This window comes from Mastacembelus armatus, chromosome 11 (genome assembly GCF_900324485.2).
Source record: "Mastacembelus armatus chromosome 11, fMasArm1.2, whole genome shotgun sequence".
NCBI classification, from domain to species: domain Eukaryota; kingdom Metazoa; phylum Chordata; class Actinopteri; order Synbranchiformes; family Mastacembelidae; genus Mastacembelus; species Mastacembelus armatus.
The window spans coordinates 9,196,155-9,221,232 of NC_046643.1; the positions used below are offsets into that span (position 1 = coordinate 9,196,155).

The 25,078-nt window shown below is 42.4% G+C and overlaps 5 protein-coding genes across 8 annotated transcripts in view; all 5 read left to right on the plus strand.

Annotated features, from left to right (window-relative positions):
• The first annotated feature begins 1,316 nt into the window (after positions 1-1,316).
• Positions 1,317-4,364, plus strand: LOC113125976 (homeobox protein Hox-A7-like). The gene is given in 3 exon segments (XM_026299678.2): positions 1,317-2,091; positions 2,993-3,256; positions 3,259-4,364. Coding segments are annotated over 3 exon segments (714 nt in total). The 5' UTR covers positions 1,317-1,721; the 3' UTR covers positions 3,339-4,364.
• A 733-nt stretch (positions 4,365-5,097) lies between these two features.
• Positions 5,098-25,078, plus strand: part of hoxa3a (homeobox A3a) — a 31,101-nt gene continuing 11,120 nt past the window's right edge. The window contains exons 1-4 of one of the 4 annotated variants that reach the window (XM_026299674.1): positions 5,099-5,236; positions 11,379-11,474; positions 16,905-17,630; positions 22,256-22,327. The gene's annotated coding sequence lies outside the window, so the exon portion shown is untranslated. Of the gene's footprint in view, positions 5,237-11,378; positions 11,475-16,904; positions 17,631-22,255; positions 22,328-25,078 lie in introns of all 4 variants that reach the window. The other 3 variants (XM_026299671.1, XM_026299669.1, XM_026299670.1) reach the window with 3 other exon arrangements.
• hoxa5a (homeobox A5a) lies at positions 7,344-10,812 on the plus strand. Its single transcript, XM_026299676.1, has 2 exons — positions 7,344-9,024; positions 9,653-10,812. Exons 1-2 carry the CDS (start codon positions 8,442-8,444, stop codon positions 9,901-9,903), a joined length of 834 nt encoding a protein of 277 aa, XP_026155461.1. The 5' UTR covers positions 7,344-8,441; the 3' UTR covers positions 9,904-10,812.
• LOC113126267 (homeobox protein Hox-A4-like) lies at positions 18,497-18,976 on the plus strand. The gene has a single exon (XM_026300226.1). It carries the CDS (start codon positions 18,497-18,499, stop codon positions 18,974-18,976), a length of 480 nt encoding a protein of 159 aa, XP_026156011.1.
• On the plus strand, positions 18,988-22,246 carry hoxa4a (homeobox A4a). The gene has a single exon (XM_026299681.2). It carries the CDS (start codon positions 19,414-19,416, stop codon positions 19,768-19,770), a length of 357 nt encoding a protein of 118 aa, XP_026155466.1. The 5' UTR covers positions 18,988-19,413; the 3' UTR covers positions 19,771-22,246.

The window sequence follows — 25,078 nt, forward strand, 5'->3', positions numbered from 1 at the left end:
CACAATTAGGCCGTTTCCAGAATGGCACCCATTTGTTTTTTCTTCTCTTTCTGTGGGACTGCGCTCTGGACAAAAGGCAGAGCGGAAATTATCAGCTTTATTGGATTCTCCCCGACGGGGACGTGCAGGACTCACGGTCATTTGGAGCGATCTTTTGTTTCTACCTGGGAACCTTCCGCCCTCTGCTCCTTTGCTGAGCCGGTCCTAAAGGAGAGAGAGCAATAAAGCCAGCAGCCAGTTTCCAGCACAGTAGTAGGCCTATAGATGATGCCCAAATTAGAACACAAGTGTGTTAAAAGACACCAGGCTTTGCTTAAAACCACATCTGAAGGCACTTGATGTTACCTCTGAGCGTGATTTCTCTTACTGTTCTCGTGTATTTCCTCAGCACTCCCCACCCTGCAGTCCCAGTGCGTCACCAGAGGGTGGCGACACTGTTCCACAGCATCACTACACTACTTTTAACACTCCTCTCTGATGAACCTTCAATGGGGAACAAACTGTAGTAACATTTTAAGAGTCCAGCAAAATAATTTCACACCTTTTTTACAGTGTTAGTGCCGAGGCTGCTTTTTCAGCCTCCGGCTCTGCAGGGGGGCATGAAACAGCCAGCACACTGTGAACGCTTTCTCCCTCACAGAGACGCGCTCTGCTCACTGCTGTCCTCCTCCCTGGGCTGTTTTTATAGTCGCGCAGTGTTTATAACTAAATTAGAATAGCAGGTTATTTGATAGCCTAACACTAACATGAAATATGCACCTTATTGCATCTATTAAAGTCTTCTGAGCTTTTAATCTCGGTATATTATATGTTTAAGCAAAAGGAATTTCATTTGTACAAAAACACAATCGGCTGGCTGATCATTGATAATTATCAATAGTTTTTCCATTTTTAATAATTTAACACGTTTAGTGTATAGGCTAATGATAATAATGTTACTGTTCACTTGGTTAGAAACTGCACAGTAATTCTGACAATTCGCTTTGTTTTATCTTATATATTCTTATGTTATTATTAGTAGTAGCAGTAGTATTATTAATACTTATACCACTAATAGCCTAATGATAATTATCAATAATGATTTGTACATTTTTTAATTTATGTCGCTGCTGAGTTCCTGTACATAGTATTCAAAAATAGCATTTCAAACTATAATTGTATGACCAGAGACTGTGTAATAATATAGACTAATAAAAATCAATTATTCTTGGAATTTTTCCTTTTTATCAATGTAGCAATTAAAATTATATTTTCTTCATTATAGTAGCATATTGTTGTATTTGGTTGTCAGTGTGAATTATTATTATTGAGCCGGTTGAAAGTAACCAAGAAGGTTCACGAAATAAAAAAAAATAAACATAACTTTTAAAATCTATAATTATGTGTAAATCAGTGGTTAGAAAGGTGATTTAAATGCGTTACCTTGAATTAAGTAGCATAAAGTAGCTTTAGATCAGTGGGATTGTGTGAATTTGTCTTGTGTGTGTATGTGTTTACGTGTTTCAAGTGTTAATCCCATTCTGCAGTCTGCGCCATAATGAAATCTATGTCTGTCTGCTGATTGGACGAGAGCACCCAGGCCCGAATCACGTGGCAGAGTTCTTTGGTCTAGAGTAAAAATGGGGTTTGGTGTAAATCTAGGGTGTATTGCTGTCATATATCACACTACCTCGTAAAAACGACACTGAGGATTCTGGGCCAACAAATCAGAGAGAAAAAATATGAGTTCTTATTATGTGGATGGGCTTCTTAGCAAATATACGGCGAGTAGTTCTCTGTTCCCAAGCGTAGATCGGGCGTCTTGCAGTAGTGGACCCAGTGGAGAGGACTATGGCTCGTCTCGGACTGCTGCGGCCATCGCGTTTCCACCGTCCGTGTCTGCAGGAGTTTACAGCGTCAGTAATGCAGTATACCAGAGCCACCCCATGTTTACCTCGAGCTCCAGCCAGAGGCGGGAGGCACACACACTGCATTGCAGCCCGTTTGACCAGAGCCGCCTGTTCACCGACAGCTGCTGCAATCCAGGGCCGGGACCTCTCACCTCCCCGCCGGACAAACAATACAGGATGTACCCCTGGATGAGAGCATCAGGTAAATACTCTCTTACACAGTATTTCTGTATTTTTCTTTAAGTCGATGCTTTTACAAAGCGGTGTAATACTTACACTGACCGTCAGTGCCTCAATTAATTTCTTTGACCATTGATGTTGCATGGAAAGAATCATAAAACTTTTATTGCGCAACTAATGAGTTCTGCAGCCATAAATTCATTTGGCCTGTGCTTCTGTGCTCAGTTCGCAGAGACCCTGCCGCTGGGGGTTTCTCTGCACTCCTATTACTACTTCTTCTTCCCTTTGTGGTTGTAAAAAAAAAGACCGTCCAGTTGTGTAAATCAGTTGACTTGCACTCTGCAGCTCCTTTCTAATTGGGCCTGCACTGCAGAGCCTCAGGTACTTTCTGAAACCCGTTTGTACACATTGCTGAATCAATATGCACCAGTGTTGTCGGCTCCATAAAGAAGTCAGGTGCATTTAGAATGCGAACAATTTGAGAGACAGGCGTTTGTTATAATTTTGAAGGTGTTGAGGTTGTAAACAGATTGCTTATGGCTCCTTTGGCGTGGAGAGCATGGTTGGCTTTTAATTGCAAAGACATGCAGATCGTCAAAGGAGGCATGAACCAAACACCCCAGCAGGACTAGTGAAATAGAAATAGATACAGAGAGCTTTTTTTTGGAAAAAAAACTTAGCTCTGTGTGTGTGTGTGTGTGTGTGTGTGTGGTTAGGGAGTAATATAAAAATATGAGCCACAATTATTCCGCAGTTACAAATAAATTTAGACCCTTGGTGTTTCCAACTACATTGTTTATTGTCAGGCACAGTTTCAACACCTGCAGTAATGGTTTATACAATGTCATATTTCAACCATGAAGAAGAAAAAAAAAAGTATTTCCTGAAATATATACACAGCTAACACATCTTATATCGCACAGAGTCACATCGGAAGCGGGGGCGGCAGACCTACTCCCGGTACCAAACCCTGGAGCTGGAGAAGGAGTTCCATTTCAACCGGTACCTGACCCGCAAGAGGAGGATCGAGATCGCCCACACCCTCTGCCTCTCGGAGAGACAGATCAAAATCTGGTTTCAGAACCGTAGGATGAAGTGGAAGAAAGACCACAAAGACGAACCGCTGTCAAACCGCGGGGAAGACGACAGTGATATCCAGCCGGTGTCCGAGCCCGGGGAGCCTGAAAGTGGAGACACCTGGAGTCCCGGTCTGGAGTCAGAAACGGCTGCAAAGTAACGAAAGATAAGGACAGAGAATTAAAGGAGTGAAACATGGTTAAGTATGGGTTAGGAATATAACCGAGATGTTGTCGCACATACCTTTCATGCTCTACAGCTTTGCAGCCTAAAGGTAATTATGTAATATAAACATTAAACAGTGTCTGCATTTCACATTTAAACCTGAAATACGTAAAAAGGCTCCGCATGATAGAGCGATTACTACCTATCCAAATCTATTTTTATACATAAATATAATATGACCTGATCATACTACTGAATCAACATTCCTGTAAGTAGAAACTACCTAATTTCAACCCTCTAATATTAAAACACTGAAGCAAAGAATTCATGTCTTCTACCTATTCGATTAATTTTTTTTCTCTACAATCATTTAGATTTTCTAGGGAACAATTACACCATAATGCGCAAATGTGCCTTAATTTGAAAATAGGCCAATTAAAAGTGAATGTTTTCATAATTAAATTGTCTCCAAATGGGATTTAAGGCGCTTTTTCAGGTTTAGCACGTGTATCGCTATTTTGATTTTTGATGTTTAGAAAAACAAAACGCCTCTTTTTACCCTGTCAATGGCCACACGAAGGAACAGAAATATTAGTTTAGCTCCGGATGAACTTATGTAACCTACCTCAGATTCCCAGAACACACAAATGCATCTTATACTGTAAACAAAACACCCTAACGCAGCCTGATGTGTTTCTGAAGTCTTAGTTGTGCAATGTTACATGCTGCTATTATTGCCCATATTATGTTACACGCAAAATTTCATACGTGTTTGTGAATAAAGGCTAATCAGTGCATGCGCTTTTATTAAGACAGCATTACTTCACTGTCAGGTTATTACAGAGGAAAACTAATAGGTTATTCTGATCCGCAATGTGCAAACACTTCTTTCCCCCGTATTCCATGTGAAGTATAAGTAAAATGTGAACAATTGAAGTTTTCTAAAAAAAAAAACATCAAAAAAACAAAAAATCATAAACCTCTTGGGAATGTCTTAAATCTGTAAATGCAAATATAATAATTGAATAAAATGTCAACGTGGTTTGAATTGAACATTTGCATTCAATATTTCCCCAACTCTTATTGTGTTAACTTTAACAAGCATGATAATAATCACAATAATCACTCGCCGGTTGACTAATGATACCTTGCTCACTGTGTCAAGTATAAGGTTCCATGTAATGAGAAATGTTGCGGCGCATCATGACGGCTGGGGAATGTGAACTATGAGGATGCGAGATGTGGCAGGCTGCAGATAAAGGGAAATTACTGTTGAACTCTAAATTCCCTTTTTTCTCTCGGTAAGATGGCGCCTGACGGTGACCCCCCCCCCCCCATGTCTCCCCCACTTTTTCCCTTTATCCCCCTCCCACCCCCCAGTTCCCCATCTCGCCCTGCAGCTCCGGGTCGTAAATCCGCTGTTGTTTATGAAAATTTACAACATAGCGAAACAACTTTACGACGCAGCTCGGCCTCCTATTGGCTGCGGCTCGTCACGTGGCAGGGAGCCGTGAACATGAACTTTTTATATATAATTTCCAATAGAGGAATAGAGCAGCCTCTCATTTAACGGGTCTCCAGCCTCCACGCGGATGTTTTCGCCAGCCACCTTCTACATTTTTATACCCCTCACATCTCCCCCTTTTTATTTTTCTGGACTTTCGACTTGTTTTTTGGTCAGGCAGAAGGCTCGACACGCAGCGGCTTGTCTTGGCACATGACTGGATTGCTTGGGTGCCCTGCTGTGGGTCAGCATGACACGTTTTGGTGGAAGAAAAACGAGTGGAAGAAACCCCCGGCTGACCCATGGGTGCTCCAGTTTCCTTCGTGGGACACAGCTGGAGAATTTCGTCCGTCACTGGCCGTATGCACCTGCCAGCTCCCTCCCCTCAGCTCTCCTGTTTACAAGCACAAACCTCTGGAAGGTAAGACAGCTGGAAGTTCTCGGTGAATTGGCGTGGTTGCTCATGTACTGATTTACATAGATAAACTGTTTTAAACGTCTCATTTGCTTTCTGTTTGAATATACCGAGGTTGAGTTGGTTTCATGTTGCAGTTTGCATTGCTCTGAGCTCGGTCTGAACTGGTGGGGCTATCATTTCTGCACGCAGGTATTCATTGCGTGTTGATCCTCCGGCTGTGTATTTGCATATACGGTTAGGGCTGTTGCCTGATTTAAAATGGCATGAACGTTTGGCAGCAAAACTCATTGAGTGGCCAGTGGCCAAAAGATGCGCTCTTTGACGCCCTCCTGTGGAGACACTGGGGGTACTGTGGTTGCATCCCTGTCTGTTTTTTTTTTTTTCTGCTGCAAATGCCTGCGGACACAGGACAAGTCGACCTCTATTTTTTACCTGCGTGTGCATGTACTTGCTTGATACTTTTCGTGCTTCACATTGGTGCATGCAGGCCCTGACCTCGTGTAAACCGAATTGATAAACAGGATAATTAGCAGAAAAAAGAAACTGAAATATTTTGAAGATGGATTGTCCCTGTCAGAGGATTGAAAACATTTAGATTATCTCAGGAAAACATTGCAGTATAGGCTAAAGACTAACATGCTTCATTGCGACACTGCAGTGATTGATTTCATGTAGTAAATTATCAGTCGGTCAGTGCCTTTACCAGATTTTATTGATGCAAAAGTAATTATTTAATTAAATGCATTCAATAATAGACCATAACGATTATTTCCCGTTTTACATATTCCACATCTGCCTATCCTGTTTTTCTTCTTTTACAATAATGTGTTGTGGGAAAACTCTCTTCATGTGCTTTGTTGCGCCAAATATCTGATTCTCTGTGTCTTCCTGTGAGACTCGGAATTACTCTGTTGTGAGTTTCAGCGGCAGGGGTGTGCGTAATTCTATTTCTGCAGGAAATGAATTCAAATATTGTTAAAATGCATATGAATTTTCTCAGACTCGGAGTGTGAGTGTGTGGAGCAGCCTGCAGAGTGCACTGCCCTCCTTTCTTGCTGCAGCAGTGGACCCCCTCGCTCCCAGCCCGACCTGGTTGTCAACAGTCTTTCCTCTCCTTTCTTTTTGGCCTTATTTAGTTACTGGGTGTGTCCCAGGCTCAACTCGGGGACACAATTTCCGTGGGAACTTTGTTGCCATTGGCCAGCCATAAATCAGCTGCTGGGGCACGACTGTTTAGCCAACACATACTTATGTCTTCCCTTATTGCGGGCCCAGTAGTTGTGGGAGCCCGGTGTTCACCCTTCCTCGCATAGTGCCTCCCGGCTGTGTGTTACCGCAAAGTGCAGAAATACCTGGAGCAGAATAAATAATCTCTATCTCGCTGTTTTTGTCAGTGATACAGGATCGGGCTTGTGGCGGGTAGAGGGGCAGCTCTGGGGAAATGTCATGTGGGGGAAACCAAAGGACAAGCTACTGTCTCTGAGAGACGAGGGTGCCATAAAAATTCCACAGGGAGAAAAGCAAGCGGAGAGCACTGGACGAGACGCGTCCGCAGGCCTCATGTCTGGGTCAGGCTCTGCGCTGCTCTTTTCTGATCTCTTTCAAATCTCACGGAGATTTTACACTTCTCACTAAAAACACTGGTATTTAATGTATGTAGATGACGTGTTAACGATTTTAGTGCTACTGTAAAGGCTATTTTTAGCAAATATTTTACTTGTAAAATTTATTTCCACTCTTTCTTTTGGCGTTGTTGCCATGACGACAGAGGTGTTTTTGAAAATCTAATATAATTTTATTTTATACAAATGGAAAAGCCACACGGGTGCTTATTCTTTCTAAATGCTAAATACAATATATGGGGAAAAAAAAGCCCAATAAATATGCAAGTGTGTTCTCTGCAGGAAATGTGAAATATTGATATATGGTAGGTTTTCTTTTCTTACCTTTTATCTTACCTATTTTCTCTTAAACTATTCGTCTTTCAATATTCGATCGATATTTCAATTTTTTTAAAAATACTTCCAAATTTATTTTTCGTCTTGATTGTTCTTTAATTTCCAAAGTGACTTTAAAATGCTCTAAGCTGCAGAGCTGCTCATAAAACGACATTACATGTTATTCACTATATTTTCTATATTTTCAAACACGCCAAATACTAGAAATGCGACTTGGTAAGAGTGAGACTGTGTTAAAGTCAGGATGGAGGAGGATTCTCTGGTAAGTGACAGAAATAACGTCGGGTTGAGTGACAAAAGGCTCCTAATATCATCTAAATGGCTGTTGTTTGGCATCGTTAAATCCTAACCAGCTTATATTGACAGGAACTTGGTTCTATATGTTCATATGTAGCCTATTTTTTTTTTCATAGTTATTCATTTTTCAAAGTGGCACAAAGACCAGAGCTTGACTGGCAGCCTCTGTGGCTTTAGTCCATAACGTGATGTTTATCCTTCCTCAACATTCCCACTACATTACAACATTTACTTTATTTGACTTTTCCCACGAGTCTTTCTTCAGGTCTTTCGTGATTATAAGAGTGTGAAAAACGCAGCCCTGTTCTGAATGGGCTTTTATTCTATTAACTGCACTGACTATTTGCACTCATCGCCTATCATAACATGGGTAACCGGTTCTGATCGAGTTATTCCTGTACACTATATCCTCGCAGAGATTGCACTCTCAGCATGTTATTTGTCGTATTGTTTAGGAGCCCGTTGGTTTTTGCCGCAATGGTCGTTAACCTCTGAATGACCCCGTGTGGAGCCTACGCCTCAGAAAGCGCCGCAGACAGGCAGTGCAACAGTTGCGCCAGAGGATGGCGCACCACGACAATTCAAAACAGCCAAACCCCGGATCAGAGTTTGCCCTAGCCACGAGCGCATGGAGGCGCGCGCCCTTCATATCCCACCCAGTATTTCCTGCGTGCACGAGTTTACCTCTGGAGGTCACCAAGCAGGATTTACGACTGGTCAACAAAAGCACGTGATACTCCGCCGTACCCCATATTTGGGTGCCTACGTAAGAGAGAATCAAGTCCATGTCCCACTCATTTCCATAATTCATCATAAATTGTGCAAGGGTGCTATAGGACGCGCTAAGCCATAAGAGCCACAAATCAAGCACACAGGTTTATGGTATTTTACCTCCACAAACAATAAAAACATCAACAGTATCGACAGCGAGCAAACGGTGGAATTGTCAACAAATGAGCTCCTATTTTGTGAACTCATTCTGCGGTCGCTATCCCAATGGCGCGGACTTCCAGTTACATAATTATGGAGACCATAGTACGGCAAACGAGCAATACAGAGACTCAGCAGCCATGCATTCCAGCAGGTACGGCTATGGCTACAACGGCATGGACCTAACAGTCGGGCGGGCCGGTACCGGACACTTTGTAGGCAGCGAGCGGACACCGGGCTACTCCCCGAGTCACTCAGCGGCGACAACACCCTCAGTGGAGCCGGTCAGGTACACCCAGTCCGCCAACACCACCGGGACCTCGTCTCTATCGCCTCCACCTGACCCTCTACCGTGTTCTTCGGTCGCCAGCTCGTCCCCGGTCACCGAGTCTCAGTCTCAACACAGAGCCGTGAAAAACTCCATAACGACCCCATGCTCCAGCTCGAACGGAGGCACGCTGCTGCTCAGCCGGGACTGTGTGGCCAAAGCTTCCCCCCTCGAGGAAGAGAAGCCTGCGGGAAGCGCACCGACAACTCCTCAAAATGTCACCGACTCAACACAGCCTCAGATTTACCCGTGGATGAGAAAACTACACATAAGTCACGGTAAACCGCTTTCTTAAATGCTCGTGTATTGATTTTACAAAGCGAAGACTGTTAGTAAGTTTGGTAAAGGACTGCCCACGTTAGTCTGGGACTTGTTGTAACTACAAGCACAACAGGCCTGAATTAGATCATTTCGGATAATATCGCAGTTATTCTAAAAGCACAAAATCAATTCACTTTCCAAAGGTGCATGTGACGCCATATGCGCCTCTCACCTGTTTTGGTGCGTTCAGTGCTGTCAGCACAGAGCAGGTACAGAGTAACCCAGTCAACATGCACATGATGTTAAAGTTAGTTCAAATGTATTAGATATGACCAAGAAATACAGGCCTACACTGGTTAGTTTACTAGCTGTATACTTTGTTTTCAAATAGTCAATATTTTAAATATTTTTGACCGTGTTTATTATTTTTAGCGAGGTGCAGTTGAAAAGGTGTGTATCTGCCTTAGATGCCTGTTTTTAAATGATTTGGGGATTTTTATTTTATTATGCGCCATGTACAGCTTCATCGTGTGCCATGTAGACGACGTGAAACCACCCCGACATTTAGTTGGATAAAAAGTTGTTGAACTATTTTATTTAACAACTAGTGTGGCTCACATGTTTCCACCTCTCTATCTGCACAAGACCTATCAGGACCAGAGGGGAAGAGAGCCAGGACTGCATACACCCGCTACCAAACCCTGGAGCTGGAGAAGGAGTTCCACTTCAACCGGTACCTGACCCGCAGGCGAAGGATCGAGATCGCCCACGCCCTCTGCCTCTCAGAGAGACAGATCAAAATCTGGTTTCAGAACCGCAGGATGAAGTGGAAGAAAGACAACAAGCTGAAGAGCATGAGCATGGCGGCTGCAGGCGGGGGAGTCTACAGGCCTTGATATTCACTACTCCACCCCTGATAACGAGCACCATGAAAAATTAAAGCTAAAGATTGTCATATCAACTTCTCCTCCTATTTGAAAAAGCGCAGAGACTTGTTGACGGGCTGTGTGCGGGACTGGGGACATCCCATATAGCCCATTGTATATTCAACAACCGTCCCATTATATTCCTTAATAATAATTTTTCCTTTTTATTTCCACCGTGGTAATGCTTATGTGAGTTTAAAAAATGCATTATGTACAGTTCTGTCTAGATTTAGAGGAAAAAGAAACAAAATAAATGTTTGTTTAAATTAAAAAAAATGAAACAAAGCTTGAAATGCTAACCCACAGAGAAAATAAACCCAGTTGTGTGATGCACTCAGAACAACAACAGCCTAATAAATCGAGGGTTGAAGTTCAGCTTCCTTTGTGTTTAGCCTTCGTTTTCTATGTGTGTATTGTATATGTATGTATTTATTTGTTACACGTATTGTACCAATTGGTCAGATAACTTGCTTCCAAAAGTAGAACCAGCAGAGTATGTAAGCAATTGTGTGGTTATTGTGTGCGTTGTGAACACATGTATGGACAAGAGGTGCCGGCTCAGTCTTGTATGTGCAGTAGCTGTGCCTTGTATTTTGTTTAATTTTTTAAATTTGTTTTGCAGGAGCTGCTGTTTGCGTTGTTTACCTGGGCGCAGCATCTTAGTACAAACGTGTTTTGTCTTTGTTTTCTAGCTGTTTTTCTGTGGAGGGTCCCCCAGTAAATTCCATCGCCTCTGTGTATAACTCCATCGTGATAAGCTTTTTGTAAATGTTTTTCAAAGACTGGAAGTCAAGAATATACTATAATAATAATGATAATAATAATGATGATGTTGACGATGATGGACATTATAATAAACTTTCTACTGGAACGGCAAAATTACAGTGGATGTAAGTTTTTATAAAATGTTTAAAATTCATTTGCGCTTTTGTCACGACTGCTGTTGAACAAAAAGAAGAGTCCGGGTTTGCTGTCTGGTCCAAAATCACTAGGTCACTTGTATGAGTTGTCAGAAAATGGTCAGTGTGCGCAGGTTAAATCAGCTTTGAATTCAACAGGTCCCCCCTGAATGAAAGCTTCTAGTTTTACTCACCTTTCTGTGTAGTTGGGGGGCTTTGGGGTCCTTGGCCACTAATATTCACGGATGTCCCCTTACGCACAAACTCCTGAGCTATTCCCGGAGAATCAGCTCGACTTTTCAGTCTTTAAAGTTTATTAGGGCCGATTCTGGCTCTCTGACATTTGGGTGCCAAATGAATGGGGCGTTTTGTCTATGAATTAGATCGTAAAAATCATTCAGAGAGCGGCCAGATAGGCTCACTGGCCATAAACGGTCACGTGGTGGCCATTAAAGTAAGTTTTATGGTTTTGGGGAGTTGACAGTATATTGCACATAACATATAATCGCACTGACGGCGAGGCTTCGTCTGACTCTCTCTTTGCAGGCTGTAAGTGTTACTTGACCGGTGCAGACCGTCTCTATTGCTCCGTCTGCGTCACTATGGACCGGACGCTCTCCAGGATGAGGACCGCGTCTCTGGGTAAGTTCCTGCAGACTAACCGGTAGCCTGAGAACAGCCAGGCTGGGTTAAACAGCCTTATTATTGTATTCGCTCCCTCTATCCGTCCCTATTAGTCCATTACACTAATTTGTCAGTTGTGCAGTGCTGAATGCTGGTCTCGGCAGATGTTGCGCAGGGTTTGGTCCGGCTCATGGCTATTTAATTGCTTCCTTCCCCGTGTAACTTGTTTCCCTCCATCTGTGGTGTAACTCATAATCCATTTTTACATGTTGGATAATTATCTCTGTGTCCATTTCCACCCCCACAAACTTCTAGTTGTTGTCGTTTTATTACATTGGAGAATTCACAGACCGAAACAGACAGAAAGTTTCCAAGGGGGGTGTGGACTGTGTGGATTTCCTTGATAAAGTTATGCTCTAATGCAGGCCTACAGATATACAGCTATATAGGCTGATTGGATTCTGTACGCGCTGATGACTTTTTGAAGCTGTAAAAAAAAAAAAAAAAAAAAAGTTACAATTGTGTTGCTGAGCGTCACATGCGTTCTGCGTCCTGGCACCATGTATGGCTTTAGGACAGGCTGTAAACAGTGTCAAGTAAACACAACATGGGAACAAATAACAGCAGGGAGACATCTGAAAAGGAATTCCGTTTGGTGTCAGCCAAGTCGTTTTGTGTTTGGGGTTGAAAAGTTCAGATGACCTCTCAAAAGTCACTCTCGCTTTGTGGTGACCTCTTGTCCGATCAGATCTTGGGGGATAGCGGTCCCCACCGCCACTGAACGCAGATCTAAAAAAACATAACCTGAAAATAAGATGATTTTAGTTTGTATCTGAGCGTTTGCATCTGAGGAATTTGACTCAGTGCGCTCGTTGCTAGTTTGGAATTTCCAGACGAAAATGTGAAAATAACCAAATAATTTCACAGCGGGCTGATATTTTGTCTTATGAGTTTTGTCAGTCAGTAATATTACGACTCGGCTTTTTTTGTAAACCTGCTGCTACTTTGGTGGATTTGCATAAGTTACCTCTGCCTTTTTAACCTGAATATTAAGGTTTCATTTTTGGCGCAAAGGTCTCCATCACACTGAGAATATACTTGGATGAACTATTCTATATTTTCCAAATGAGCAGGTTAGTGTAAACACATTTATATATAACGTTAAAGAACTTCTGAAGCCTTCTCCACACATACTATAATGACAACGCGTTTGAAAACTAGTCACGGTGGAGAAAAGTATCTGGAAAAACGAAGTGAAATGGCTGATCTTTTAAATCAAGCAGAAATATAGTTTGGCGGGTGCATTGATTATCAAATTATTGGATTATTACAATCCCCATTGCTAATATCCTTGGGTTTTACGCTTATATGTTTCGCACTGTTATGTAAAGTCACCGGCCTGTTTGATCCAGTTTGATTTCAGGCACATTGAATATAAAATAAGGCACATTGGCAGTGCCGCTATTTGGAGATTAAAACCTATGCCAATATTTCAATATGAGATGTTTCGACAGGGCCCCATGTGCGGCGTACTGCCAGGCAGAGAGAGAGAGAGGGAGAGGAGCGCTGTAGGTTCATCTGGAGGTCAGCCACAGCACCAAGATAAATCTGCATCCTCTCAGAGCCACCAGCAGAGCTCGCTTTAGGCCAAGTTCACTGTCACTCTCCTGTATGGAGAGAGGAAATCCACTCACACATCCACGGTACCGCGCACGGTACCGCACACACCCAAACCTTCGCGTTAATGACACGTTTGTTTGGCGTTGCCTATAAGCATAATGGGTAAAAATGAATTTGCCAAAGGAAGCAGCGCCTCTGGTAACACCCTGCACTGGAGGAAAAGGCTGTGCGGTGGAGAGAGGGGGACTCTAACTTAAAGTGTTGCCTCCAACAAAGACTTTTAGCTGCTCTGGTTGCTCCATAATGCTAATGAATGATTTGCATATTTTACGGGCCTATTAGTCTTGAGTGGTAGCTCATTGGATTTATTGTTTCATTCTCTCTTTGGAAACTTCACAAAAACACAATTGCATTTTAAGTCTTGTGCTGGCATCCTTTTCTAATTATGAATATGTGAAAATGATCAACATCATGGCAAGAGACATACGTGGTGTTCAAATCTTGTTTTTTCGTTTCAAGAGATCCAGATATCTCCCTGGGTTTGGGACTGATGAGGAGAGGAGGAAAAATTGGGGTCAAAAGTTTACGCGCTGAACAAGTCTCCGTCATCTGTTCACTCGGAGCTTGATGCCAGCCTTATAATAGCGATCTTGACTCTCCACACAAAAGACAGAATAGCTTTGAATTACATATGTTGCACGGTGCACTCCAGGTGAACCCTGGAAGCGCGGTGACCTCGCGTTTGGGACCGGGGGAGGGGACCCCCCACCCGTCCCCGGCAACAAGATTGAGTGGCTGGCGTTTTATTAGGGCGGTTGATTGGTGAATTTCCTTTGAATAAATTGCATTTGATATGTTTAGGGACGAGGGCAAAATTTGCATTTTGAGGATTGATACCTTCGACCCGGTCACAGGGTAATGGGAAGGCCCACAGCCCCCAAATTGAGCCCCCGGACCCCTTAAAAAACATTTAGCCCCTCTCTTCCTGCTGAACTGAATAGAAAGCTTTTTGGAGAACAGAAATGGCACAGATGTTTTTTTTACTCATAAAGAGAAAGTTTTAGAAATTATATTTTTGTGTAGCCTATTTAATTTTCACTGGGCCTCTTTGATGCTTTTGGAAATGGACGCGGCTCTTTCTTAGAGCAAGCTGGATTACTCAGTCCTTTAGCTGAAGGCGCGAAAGCCCAATGAAGAAATAAAAAATATGAATGATAAAAGATGGCTGATAAACAAAACGATAGCAAGAACAAAATAATGCGATAATCATGGAGTGATATTTTGCAGGAAATGCCACAATCTAAGTCTATCTCAAATAAAACGTAATGCAAAACGTAATAAACGCAACCGGCAACTATATTTATTCCACAAAAAAAAAAAAAAAAACAACTTTCCAACTGCAGTAACTGATGAAAATAACAACTGCATTCTGCATATCTGGTCACTTACGAATTCAGAAACGCTGTATTTCTGTTTTAATGTTATTGTTTTAAAAAAAGAGACACTTTATTTCCTAAATCCTCACATTCAAAGCGTTTCCATGCAAAAATTAAACACATTTGTAGAAATTGAACACACAGTCCGCGGCATCCATGTCATAAAATTTTCTGCGCTTTAATAATAGACAAGTGTTATTTACCTTAGGTAAGTCAAAGTTAAAGGTTAATAGTGTTTGATTAGCAGAAGGTTGTTGCTGGAGGATAGAATCGGTTTAGTATTTTGAAAAAAAAAAACTAATACAGGTTTAGACTTTTTGATTGTTTTATTTAGCAGTGAACTGTATTGCAGATGTGTTTGAATTATTTTAATACAAACATTCACGGCGGCCTGTGTGGTTGCACATCTGGCCTTAAAGGGCACAGTCTACCAAAGTAGTCTGGTGACATGTGATTAGTTGCGTTATTGTCTAAATTTTACAGTTTTCTGGCTCAATACGTTCAATCGCAACATCAGCTCTTCCTTTGGAGGAATAAGTTCTCCTGCACTTTCTAAAGGATGGAAGCCCCCCCCCCTCCAAACTATCATTAAATGCTGCAGAATTTGCAGGTGTATATAAACGCTAATAACCACCCTCGTCCAGTCTTCTCTGTGTTAGACTTGCAGTAATAACTAAGAGGCGTAAAGCGCGCTTATACATGTCACACTGCAAAAGACAGAAATACTTTATTGTCAGTGTTTGATTATATCAAAACATTTCCATAAAGCCATGAAAGGTGTCTCCTAGCCCGTATCCTTGGCTTCGTGAATGCAGAGAATCTTTTATTCTGCCCGTCATGCAATGCTGCGTATAGACACGAGACCTTGTGAGAGCCATCTGCAATCCGTCACCATCGTCACAGCACTTCTCTGATAATCTAAATTTACAGTAAACTGTCACCTTGATGTATATTGGTTAAATAGACCTTCACTTCACAGTATACGCTCTGAAAGGGAGAGCCGTCATCTGGCTCTTAGCTTATCCTGTCCTCAAATAAAATCTCTGACACGAGCCTGTGAGGGTTTTGTTGTGCAGACATCAAGAGCAAAATAGGCCTTTCAATTTTGCGTAAAATTGCTGAGATAGTGTAAGCTCACTCAACATTGTTTCCAAATGCTGCCTTTTAGTCCAGCGCTCAATTGGATGATGATTATGCCATTATAATTTGGTGTAAGTTGCGTCGTTGGAGGGACCTCCAGTTGCTTTATTGCATTCAAACGTACAATGGGGTCTCTCAGGACTGTGCTAGATAACAGGGCTGTTATCTGAAATGCTGCTTTTGTAGCTTTAAATCGGATTCTTGGGCCAACATAATAACATATTTAAATAAAGCTATTCACAGCTGAATGTTAGAGGGAAAGGTAGTCCGTTGCAACAAGTAGAAAGACCTGTAAAAACAGATTATTCACGGAAGGGTAACTTAGACTAAGTGGATAATAGCCGAGCTGACCTGGCCCCATATTTATACAGGACCTATGTATAATATAATGGCAGCAGCCTGTAAATTTAGATATCATGTGAAGTCGTCTTACCGCTGACATTATGTTGACATATTGCCTCTCAGGTGGTCTCTTGGCCATACGGATACAGTGGATATATGGCTGAACGTACATCAGCTGCCATTTACAGTGAGTTAGGTGCCAGATAGCCTGTAAGATACACAGGGTATCAGCAGCCCTGCCCCACAGCAACAATGTGCTCAGATGAAAAATAAAATAAAAAAGGCAGCTTTTGAAGAGAGAGAGAGAGAGAAAAAACGGAGGCCTTCTTATGGTTGTCGAGGAAAAACTGAAGTCGCCTGTTCTTAAAATCTGCACTGGCATGTCCACAGAGAAAAAATATGACACGTTTTTAATAATGATTATAACAGACAGTTTTCAGTAAACCTTTGTGGCTAGAAAGAAAACTCTTCTCCATAGTTCAGAGTATAATTTTCTAGATACTTCTAGGGCTTTTGCACATTTTAAAGAACCCTTTAGGGACCTTCCTGGGCGCTGGCCCGCCCTAAGTGCTCCCCCAACTCCCCAGAGTTGAACAGGCCCTGCAGAAACTGAAGTCCAAGTCCGGGGTGAACCCCAGGTCAGTGCGTCTAACAGATATGAAAATGTCGCCTCTTTTGGAAAGGGGGCACGCCTTGTTGTTTAACAAAGACTGTCAATGGAGAAGATTAATCAGAAACAAAATGGAAACGGTGTCACTTTGGGGTCAGGCAGAAGTTATCTCTGTTTCGGGGGAGCGAATAGAATTGGGTAAGGGTGGAGGGTGGGGGGGACTAGAAAAAAAAAGAAAAGAAAAGAGAGAAAGAAAGCTTTCAATATTTCCGAAGTTTGGCTTCTCGTTTCTCCATGCAGAGGCCTCGTTGACGTGGACAGTGTGGATTAGCTTTGTGAAGAACTGCTGCATCTACAAGGGACACAGATACAGTGCGACACCACGCCGGACATGGAGAGCAAACAGGACCTGGACGTGATGGCTGATGGCGAGGAGCACGGTCTGATTTTTCTGTTTCCTCCCTTATAAAAATGCTGTTTATTTCTCTAATATTTTTACATGTCTGAAAAAATAACTCTTATAATTTCTTCCCCTAAAATAACACATCACATTAAATCTATATTATTATTATTACCATTATTATTATTATTATTACGTCTGACTATTTGTCCATTTACCCCTTGCTGCCCTTTCTATTTCAAGCATATTTTCACTGTTATAGCAGATGACTATGTTTCTATCTAACATTTGTTGTTTACAGTATAGTAATTCTGCAGGAAACCAACATACTTCAGATTTTTATAGCAGTGTTGGCAAATTGTTGCTGGTAAAAGTTTCTATATATTTCCAGATGTACACAGATTTGCAAAGCTGCAGTCTTACACGACCTTATCAGTGCTGTAAGAGTAATTCAGGCTGACGTCTCTTACTGTAAATGATCAGCTCTGCTTTACAATCCCATGAAGAGTTTTGGCATCTGGATTTAATGCACGATACCAGTGCGCAAGTGTTTGGATGAGCTTGGAAGTTTGGATGGAGCAGTGGAAGTTAACACAGCAGAACTGATAATACGTGATGGGCGTGCGGTGAGTGCCAGGAGGGTGTGATGTGGTTTTATTAGACAAACACAGACCAGAGATAGTTTGAAATTGTTGCCGTGTCCTGAGAAATTGCAGCAAAGAGACGTTCATGCATTTAGAACGATATGAAACGAACACATAGGGGCCTTGTGCATGTGCAAAGACGTGCAACACGAGAAGGGTTATCTGTTGTTTATGTGGGCGTCATGGGCGATTTTTACTGACGCATAAGTCTGATGCTTTTTATGCAGCCTTGGATGTGCGCACAGCAGCGGCTCGTCAGTTTTTGGTCAGGAAGCTCGTGCACTTGCACTGTTTTCATTCTCAGTCACTTGAATAGTCTGAATATACAACATCATACTTTGTAGTGTCGTGCTGCCCTGCTTTTTGTTTGCTCCTTCACATTTTTAGTAGGATTCAACCTAATGTAAACGCAAACATCCGCTGTTTATGTGACTGACTATATCAGAAATAGTCTTTTGTTTGTGAACAGTCTGTATTTTCTCTGGAATTTCACGTTCACTTTCAGTTTCAGAGGATGGAGATTTTTTTTCATATGCCTGAAAGCCTCTCCCACACAAGTTTAGCCCCTTGCAGTAAACAAGTTACTTGATTGCTTTTGCTTTATATACTGTGATTTAATAAGGAAAACACCAACGTAAGCCAGTCCGAGCAGTGTTGGTGGTACCAGTGCCATGCTTTCCATTGGTTCCTGTTTACATGATGCCCACAGGACACGCGGTGATTGGTGGCGCTTCACACGTGACCAGGCAACTTTGTACATTTGACAGGGAGTAGGAGGGTTTTGTGGAGATCAGAAAAACGACAGCGCGATAAAAATTAGTATTGTTGCACTTCACAAATTAATGACCATGAGTTCCTACTTGATAAACTCCAACTATATTGAGCCTTCCTTTCCTCCATGCGACGAATATCAGCAGAGCGGATACATCCCCAATCCCGGTGATTACTACGAGCGGCCAAAAGATACGGGCTTTCCCCATCACGACGAACCATCGTATCCGAGGTCAAACTACACAGAATCGGGCTACGATTACGGTAACGTCCCCGCCACCGGACTCGATGATTTCGGCGATGGCCATCATGCACAGCCGCAACCGGTTCCACAGAGCCACGGTCCTCGCCTCACCGCGGCCCCAGATGGTGGCGCAGGGGCAAATGCCAAAGACTGCAGCCTCACCACTGAGGTATATCCCGGCGTAGCGAAGGGCAAGGAGCCGGTGGTCTATCCTTGGATGAAAAAGGTCCACGTTAGCACCGGTGAGTTATCGTCACGGTTAAATAGCGGAACCACTGAGAAACAACCACTGGAACACACGCAAGCCTATTGAGGCAGCACTAGTAGCAGCCCTTACAACAGCAATTTACGACTATCGAGCAGCAGGGTTGGTAATTAAGGACCCTCGTAAATTTTATTGCCTGTGTTCGTCTGTCGGGGCCATGTGCCTTTGTTGCTTTTTAACCCAAACTACCTCCAGAACTGGAGCCTAGCCAAACTGTAATATCCATCCCCGCTGTTTTGTTAATCATTTCTAAGCTTGATTTGTCCCTGGATGCGAGTGCTTGTACACTCGGCATCTCCACATTGAGGGCATGCTCATACATTGAAGCAAGACAAGAGTCAAATAAACAAAGCGGCTTCAGTTTCCCACCAAACCCAGAAATGTATTGTAGTTTGTCAGTCGTGTATCGTGTCCAGTGGATTAACACTATGCGTGTGGAATAAACGCTATCAGCCTGCATGTAACACCTGCTTGCCTGCCTGTGTATGGCTTTCTTTCCCCCTCCAGTCAATGCCAGTTACAATGGAGGAGTACCCAAGAGGTCCCGCACTGCTTACACCCGCCAGCAGGCTTTGGAGCTGGAGAAGGAGTTCCACTTCAACCGGTACCTGACCCGGCGCAGACGGGTGGAGATTGCGCACACCATGTGTCTGTCTGAGCGCCAGGTCAAGATCTGGTTTCAGAATCGGAGGATGAAGTGGAAGAAGGAGCACAAGCTTCCCAATACTAAGATCCGCTCCTCCAGCTCGGCCTCCTCCTCAGCCTCGGGGCCCCAGCAGCAGCAGCAGCAGATTAAAACAGGCCAGCAGCTTGTCCCCACGCCGTGCACCGCAGGTCTATAGTGCACGAACGAACCCCACCCCATTAAAAACCCAATCCAGACTGAGATGGCAAATGACACAAGTGGAATTTGATGGACCGATTCTCAGTATTTTACACACATGGTGTTATCTCTTTTCACCTTGCCTCTGCCATTGGGCCCCTGCCATGTCCTTTGTACCCTTTCCCTGTTTCGGTCGTCCTCGCCCTCTTCATATAAGCTTGAAATTCACCTTTAATTGCCACGGTGGCAACTAAAGTGTTTATATATTTGTTTATTATTATGAAAGAAGGATTACGCATCTTCAAACGTAGGACTTCGATCAAAATGTATCATTACAGTTAAAACTGAGTGAGGTAAAAGTAAGTTTGAAGTCATTTTTTTATGATTTCTTTGAGTATTATTTTTTTCTTGTTTTATTATTGCTCATGGAAAGTTCTAATACTTGAAAGATATTTAGAGAAACTCTGTAGATGCCTGTGTAGAAAACCACGCAGCTGTTTTAGAGGCATCAGGCAGAGTAACAGTGTAGTTTGTGTGTCTGAGTGGGTCGGTTTACTGTTGAATGTAGTCCAGGTGACTTTCACATTTAATGTACATAGACAAATCATAATGAAGGCACAAATAAGGAAAGCGTTTCAGCAAGTAGAATTATGTTTGTTGGTGTTGTGAGGTCCAGTTTTATTTGTGCTAGTGCGTCCCATGTTGTGCTGTGTTCTAAACTGTGAATATTTGTATGTGCTGTCTCAGTATTGACCGTTGTGATGTAGGCTAGTGTAGGATCAATCTGTCCTTGTGAAATAAATAAAAAACTTCACATATAAGGCTGACATGGCTTGGGATATCTTGTCATTGCAAAATACTCCAAAGAAACGTGTTTGGTTAAAGCCGTATTGACAGTGGCATTCATTTGCTTCCTTTTTATGGATTCCTACGTTTTTTTTTTTTGTATGGCAATTTGAAACTCAAACATGTTTTTATGCCACTTGTTTTCATTTGAGTAGGTGGACTTTTTTTAAATATAATTTTTTATTTACCATATGAATCAGTTGGCCGGTGTTGGAGATGCGTGCGTAAAGCTGTGACAGCACGTCAGAGCATTGGATAATTTACTGCGCCTCACGTTCAAAATATTTCATAGGTGTTTTGGATTTGATCTGATTTGGAATAATAAAAAAGAACAATTTGCCATATTTCATTTGCAGAGAAGATTTAACGCGTCGATCAGGGCGGAAAGTTGTGCAGTGTTTCAAAATGAAGATTTATACTGAGGGTACAGCTTTAAACATTTTCAGTATGTGTGTGATCTTTTTGTGAGTAGGACGCTCATGTTTAATACATTGCCTAAAAAGTGTTCATACACCTGATTCCATTGTGTGTTTTTGTTCTCTGGTTGCTGCAGTTCTAATCCGTGAAATGCCCATGAAAGACATGCACATTTCTGTGGATTAAGATGAGTTGTGTTAGGAATGAAGCAGGTATCAGCTGTGCGATCTAAGTGTTACTGGCTTTACTGCTGACACGGAAAATAAGACCAAACCCAAACTGTTAAGTGTATCCGACTACACATATTGATCTGGCTTGCCAGTGCACCAGAGTGTGAGTGTTGGTCACTACCTGCTACATCCAAACAATGGAGAGTTCAGCCAGGGGACACGGCCGGTTCTGGCCAATCACCGGCTCAGAGCACTTCTTCTGACCCCTGACCTTTCGACACACACAGTGTTCAGACCATACATCAGCGCTGAGAGCCGCGCGAGCTTTTTCTTCCCATTTAAGATTTGCCCAGAGACAGCTCTGAAACAAAAACTGTGTTTAGGTGTGAATCTCAGCCATGAATTTTCCCAAAATTATTCTTAAGACGCAGGTCCACTGCCATTCATCACTGAAACACCCCTGTCAGGCCGTGCAGAGAGGCTGATATGAGCAGAAACATGCTCCCCTAATGCCAGTAATTTAGTATGATTTCAATATGTTTTGGCACTGATGGTTTCTTGACAATATTTAAGCAAGTAATGGCATAATGAATGCGCTTGCAGTGTATGTAATAATAAATTAGATAAAACTGACATTCGCCCAAATTCCCAAAGTAAAATGCAGAGTCAAAGCGCTTGCACTGTAGAGTTTAGCATATATTAGCTTCCCAACCTAAATGATGTAGTTGTTACACCTTTCACATTTATTAACTCCATCTGTTTCCTTAATAAAAAATAGAAAAAGATTAAATTTGCTTCAGAAACATCAAACAATGCCTTACATGCTCTGCACTACTCGCTGCAGACACGGGGCCTGTGCAGAAGATGGTTTGAGGCTGATTGACACCGGTTTTGCGCAGTCTCCAAGAAGTCTAACTAGTTAAATTACAGACTTCATGTCATTTGATACTCGAATAGAGGTCACTTCCAATGTACTGAAATTTTAATTCGTCCCGTTCACGTGACTTGTTGAATAATGAATGCCCCGGGGTCAGAAATAGATCTGAAAATCTGCCTTATTTTCATTTGAAGTGATCTTCTGCAGTGTGCGAGTCAGATCTCCTCTCCCCTGGTAAAGCTCCGTCTGCTGGACCGTCATGACCTGTGAGTACATTTGGCTGTTTTCATTTTTCAGTTTTTAGTGTCGTGGACAAAAAAAAAATGCACAAAATATCCCGGAAGTGGATTTGGGTTCATAATAGGCGCGTGTTTGTGGTTATTGTAATATGATTTGAAATCTGTTTATACCCACCTTACATTGCTCCAGCGTTTCTGAAGTTACTGAAATCATATTTAGCCTTGTTAGACTAAAAATAGACACATTTCTTTATTTTAATACCAAACATCTTTGACTAATATTTTGTTACATTTCATATATAAATTGTGGATGCTGTCTGTACTAACACGTCGTGTGTAAAATATAGTTTAATTTTGCATCGCTTTGGATTTATCAATAAATATGACGGTAAATATTTTTATACCTACTCAAATTTTCAAACCAAGAATTCAAATCATTCAACTTGTACATTTAACCTGTTATGAGACTAAATAAATGTGCAAATGTGTTGAAACTGACCTGATACTATACACGTGACTGCAGAGGTAAAATGTAGTGTAGCTGAAACCTCTGTATGTTATAATAATATTCTTACTGTGTTGACATGCATAATAATAAAAAGAAACAGTCTGAATTTATGGTATAAATGTTGACTTCAAAGTGACTGTAGCATGGAACAAAAAGCTTTAATAGCCATTTTCATGGATTTTGACATTATAAGGTTGGTTAATTAACACTAATGAATATATGTAGCTAATTCTCCTTTAAAATTTAAAATTGTACAAAATATATTTTAAAATGGCTTTAATAGATTATCTGTTGATCCTGAAAGTTGTCAGGACAACTGTGAGTCTTTCAAAGAGTGAACACAATGGCCACTTCAGACACAGGTTAAATATTAACAAAGTCCTTAGGCTGTTGGTAATGTTCATTATTACTACTATATAATAATGATAATAATATAATAATAGTAATTTCAATAATTTCTTTATCTTTTATTATTGCACTTACCCTCAATATTCACCTATAAACACAAATGATTTGGGAACATTTCAGTCACAATAAAGAGTCGCTAGGTTCAATGTGAAAATTCAAATGTCTTTATTACAACCGACTAAACACAATCCCCCCTGCCCTAGTCCGTCCCAGCGCTGGTCTGTGTCCATGAGAGATGACTCCAGTTTAAGGCGTTGAATTTCGCATTAGCCTTGATGTTGGCCGGTGTAAACCTCACAGAAAGAGTTATCTTCGGCTGAGTGTATCGGTAACTCAAGCCTGGCTGTTAAGAGCTCGGAGTGTCAACATTGTGGGAAGATATGGACCGCCGTCTGGCCAACATCCAGAGCTCTGCGCCTCTAACTCCTCCACGCTGACAGTGATAAGGAGCCCTGATCTGTATAAATAACTCTGAAACTTTTTTATGCTAAAACATAAAACATAATCAATCAACTACTGTTTTGTGCAAAGGGCAAATCTGGAAATAGTGCAACAAAAAGTGGGGGAAAAAGTAGGCTACCAGCTGCAGGGCCTTTGGTTCCCGTCTTCTCCTTGTTTTTGAACCCGAAATAACTTCCCACTCCGGTCCGGGTCAGGGAAAAGTTCAGGTGCGGTGGCAAAAGGCAACGTGGGATCAGCTTCTAGTGCACGGTCATCTCGAGCCATGTAATCCTGATGGCAGCTTCGCAGCTGTGGAACAGACAGAGAACAAACTGACATGTTGCAGACATAAACATTCTGTTTAATGAAAGAGAAACAGCCTAGTTTCAGAACCGTGGGTCTAAAAACCGTGCGTAAAAGTTGATTTCAGCTCTCATCATCATCCCTCCTGTCCTCTTCAGTTTTAGAAATGGTAATGGTGAATTAATAGGAGCTGCTCTGCTTCTTTCCCTGTCTTTTAAAAGTTTACCGCTCAAGTAGTAGTAGTTTGAGAAGACAAAGGCTGGTGTGGGAGTGGGATGCTGTCTATGTCCGCCCCGAATGATTAATAGTTGTGGTGGGATTTTTCCACGCCCGCTGCTGGGTGTTGACGGAAAACAAGCGCCAAACGGTGCCACAAGGAGAGAAGCTCTTCCGGGCTAAGGCTTTTGGCAATATCTGGAGTAGCTGCAGCCAGATGCCTTCTCAAGGCGCTCAAATGCCACAGTCTTCAGATAGGACCTGGTTTACGGTGAACAGGGTTGTGGCTTAGCACGCACTCCAGCAACCTCTCCAAAATCCTTATTTCACGCAAAGTTATATGTTCTACCATCACTCAGCTGGTAATAGGAAACGCGTAAGTGCATGTCGGTCTTATGGGGGTCCATGTACTGATCAGCGGGGTCGAGCAGCCTGCTCTTTGGTCACCTCACCTCCACTTTCCGCTCATTGCTGACTGACACGCACTCCTCACGACCACCAGGACGCACACCCTCATTGTATAGGACAGGTAAAAGGTGTGACATTGTCTCCATCTAGACAGCAGCATAAAGGCGTTTGCTGATGGAGAAGCAGACTGACTTAGTAGTACTACAGCCGAGGTCTGACAGTGTGAGAACAGGGGGGCGATATTGAGTTGAATTTTCTGTAATGCACTCTATAACACTGGCAGTGCTGTTCAAGAGAAAGGAGAGTGTATTTACTGGAGATATATGTAATCATTATGCCACCCTTCAATGGTATTTTGCAAGGAAAGCCCCCTCTCCAGTCTCTACACTGTACACAAACTGGTTTCAGCCTGGTTTCAGCCTGGCGCAGAGTGGGGCTGCTCTTGAAACTCGCCGTAGGACAACGGGGTTAGCTCTTTCAGCCGCTAACAGGCA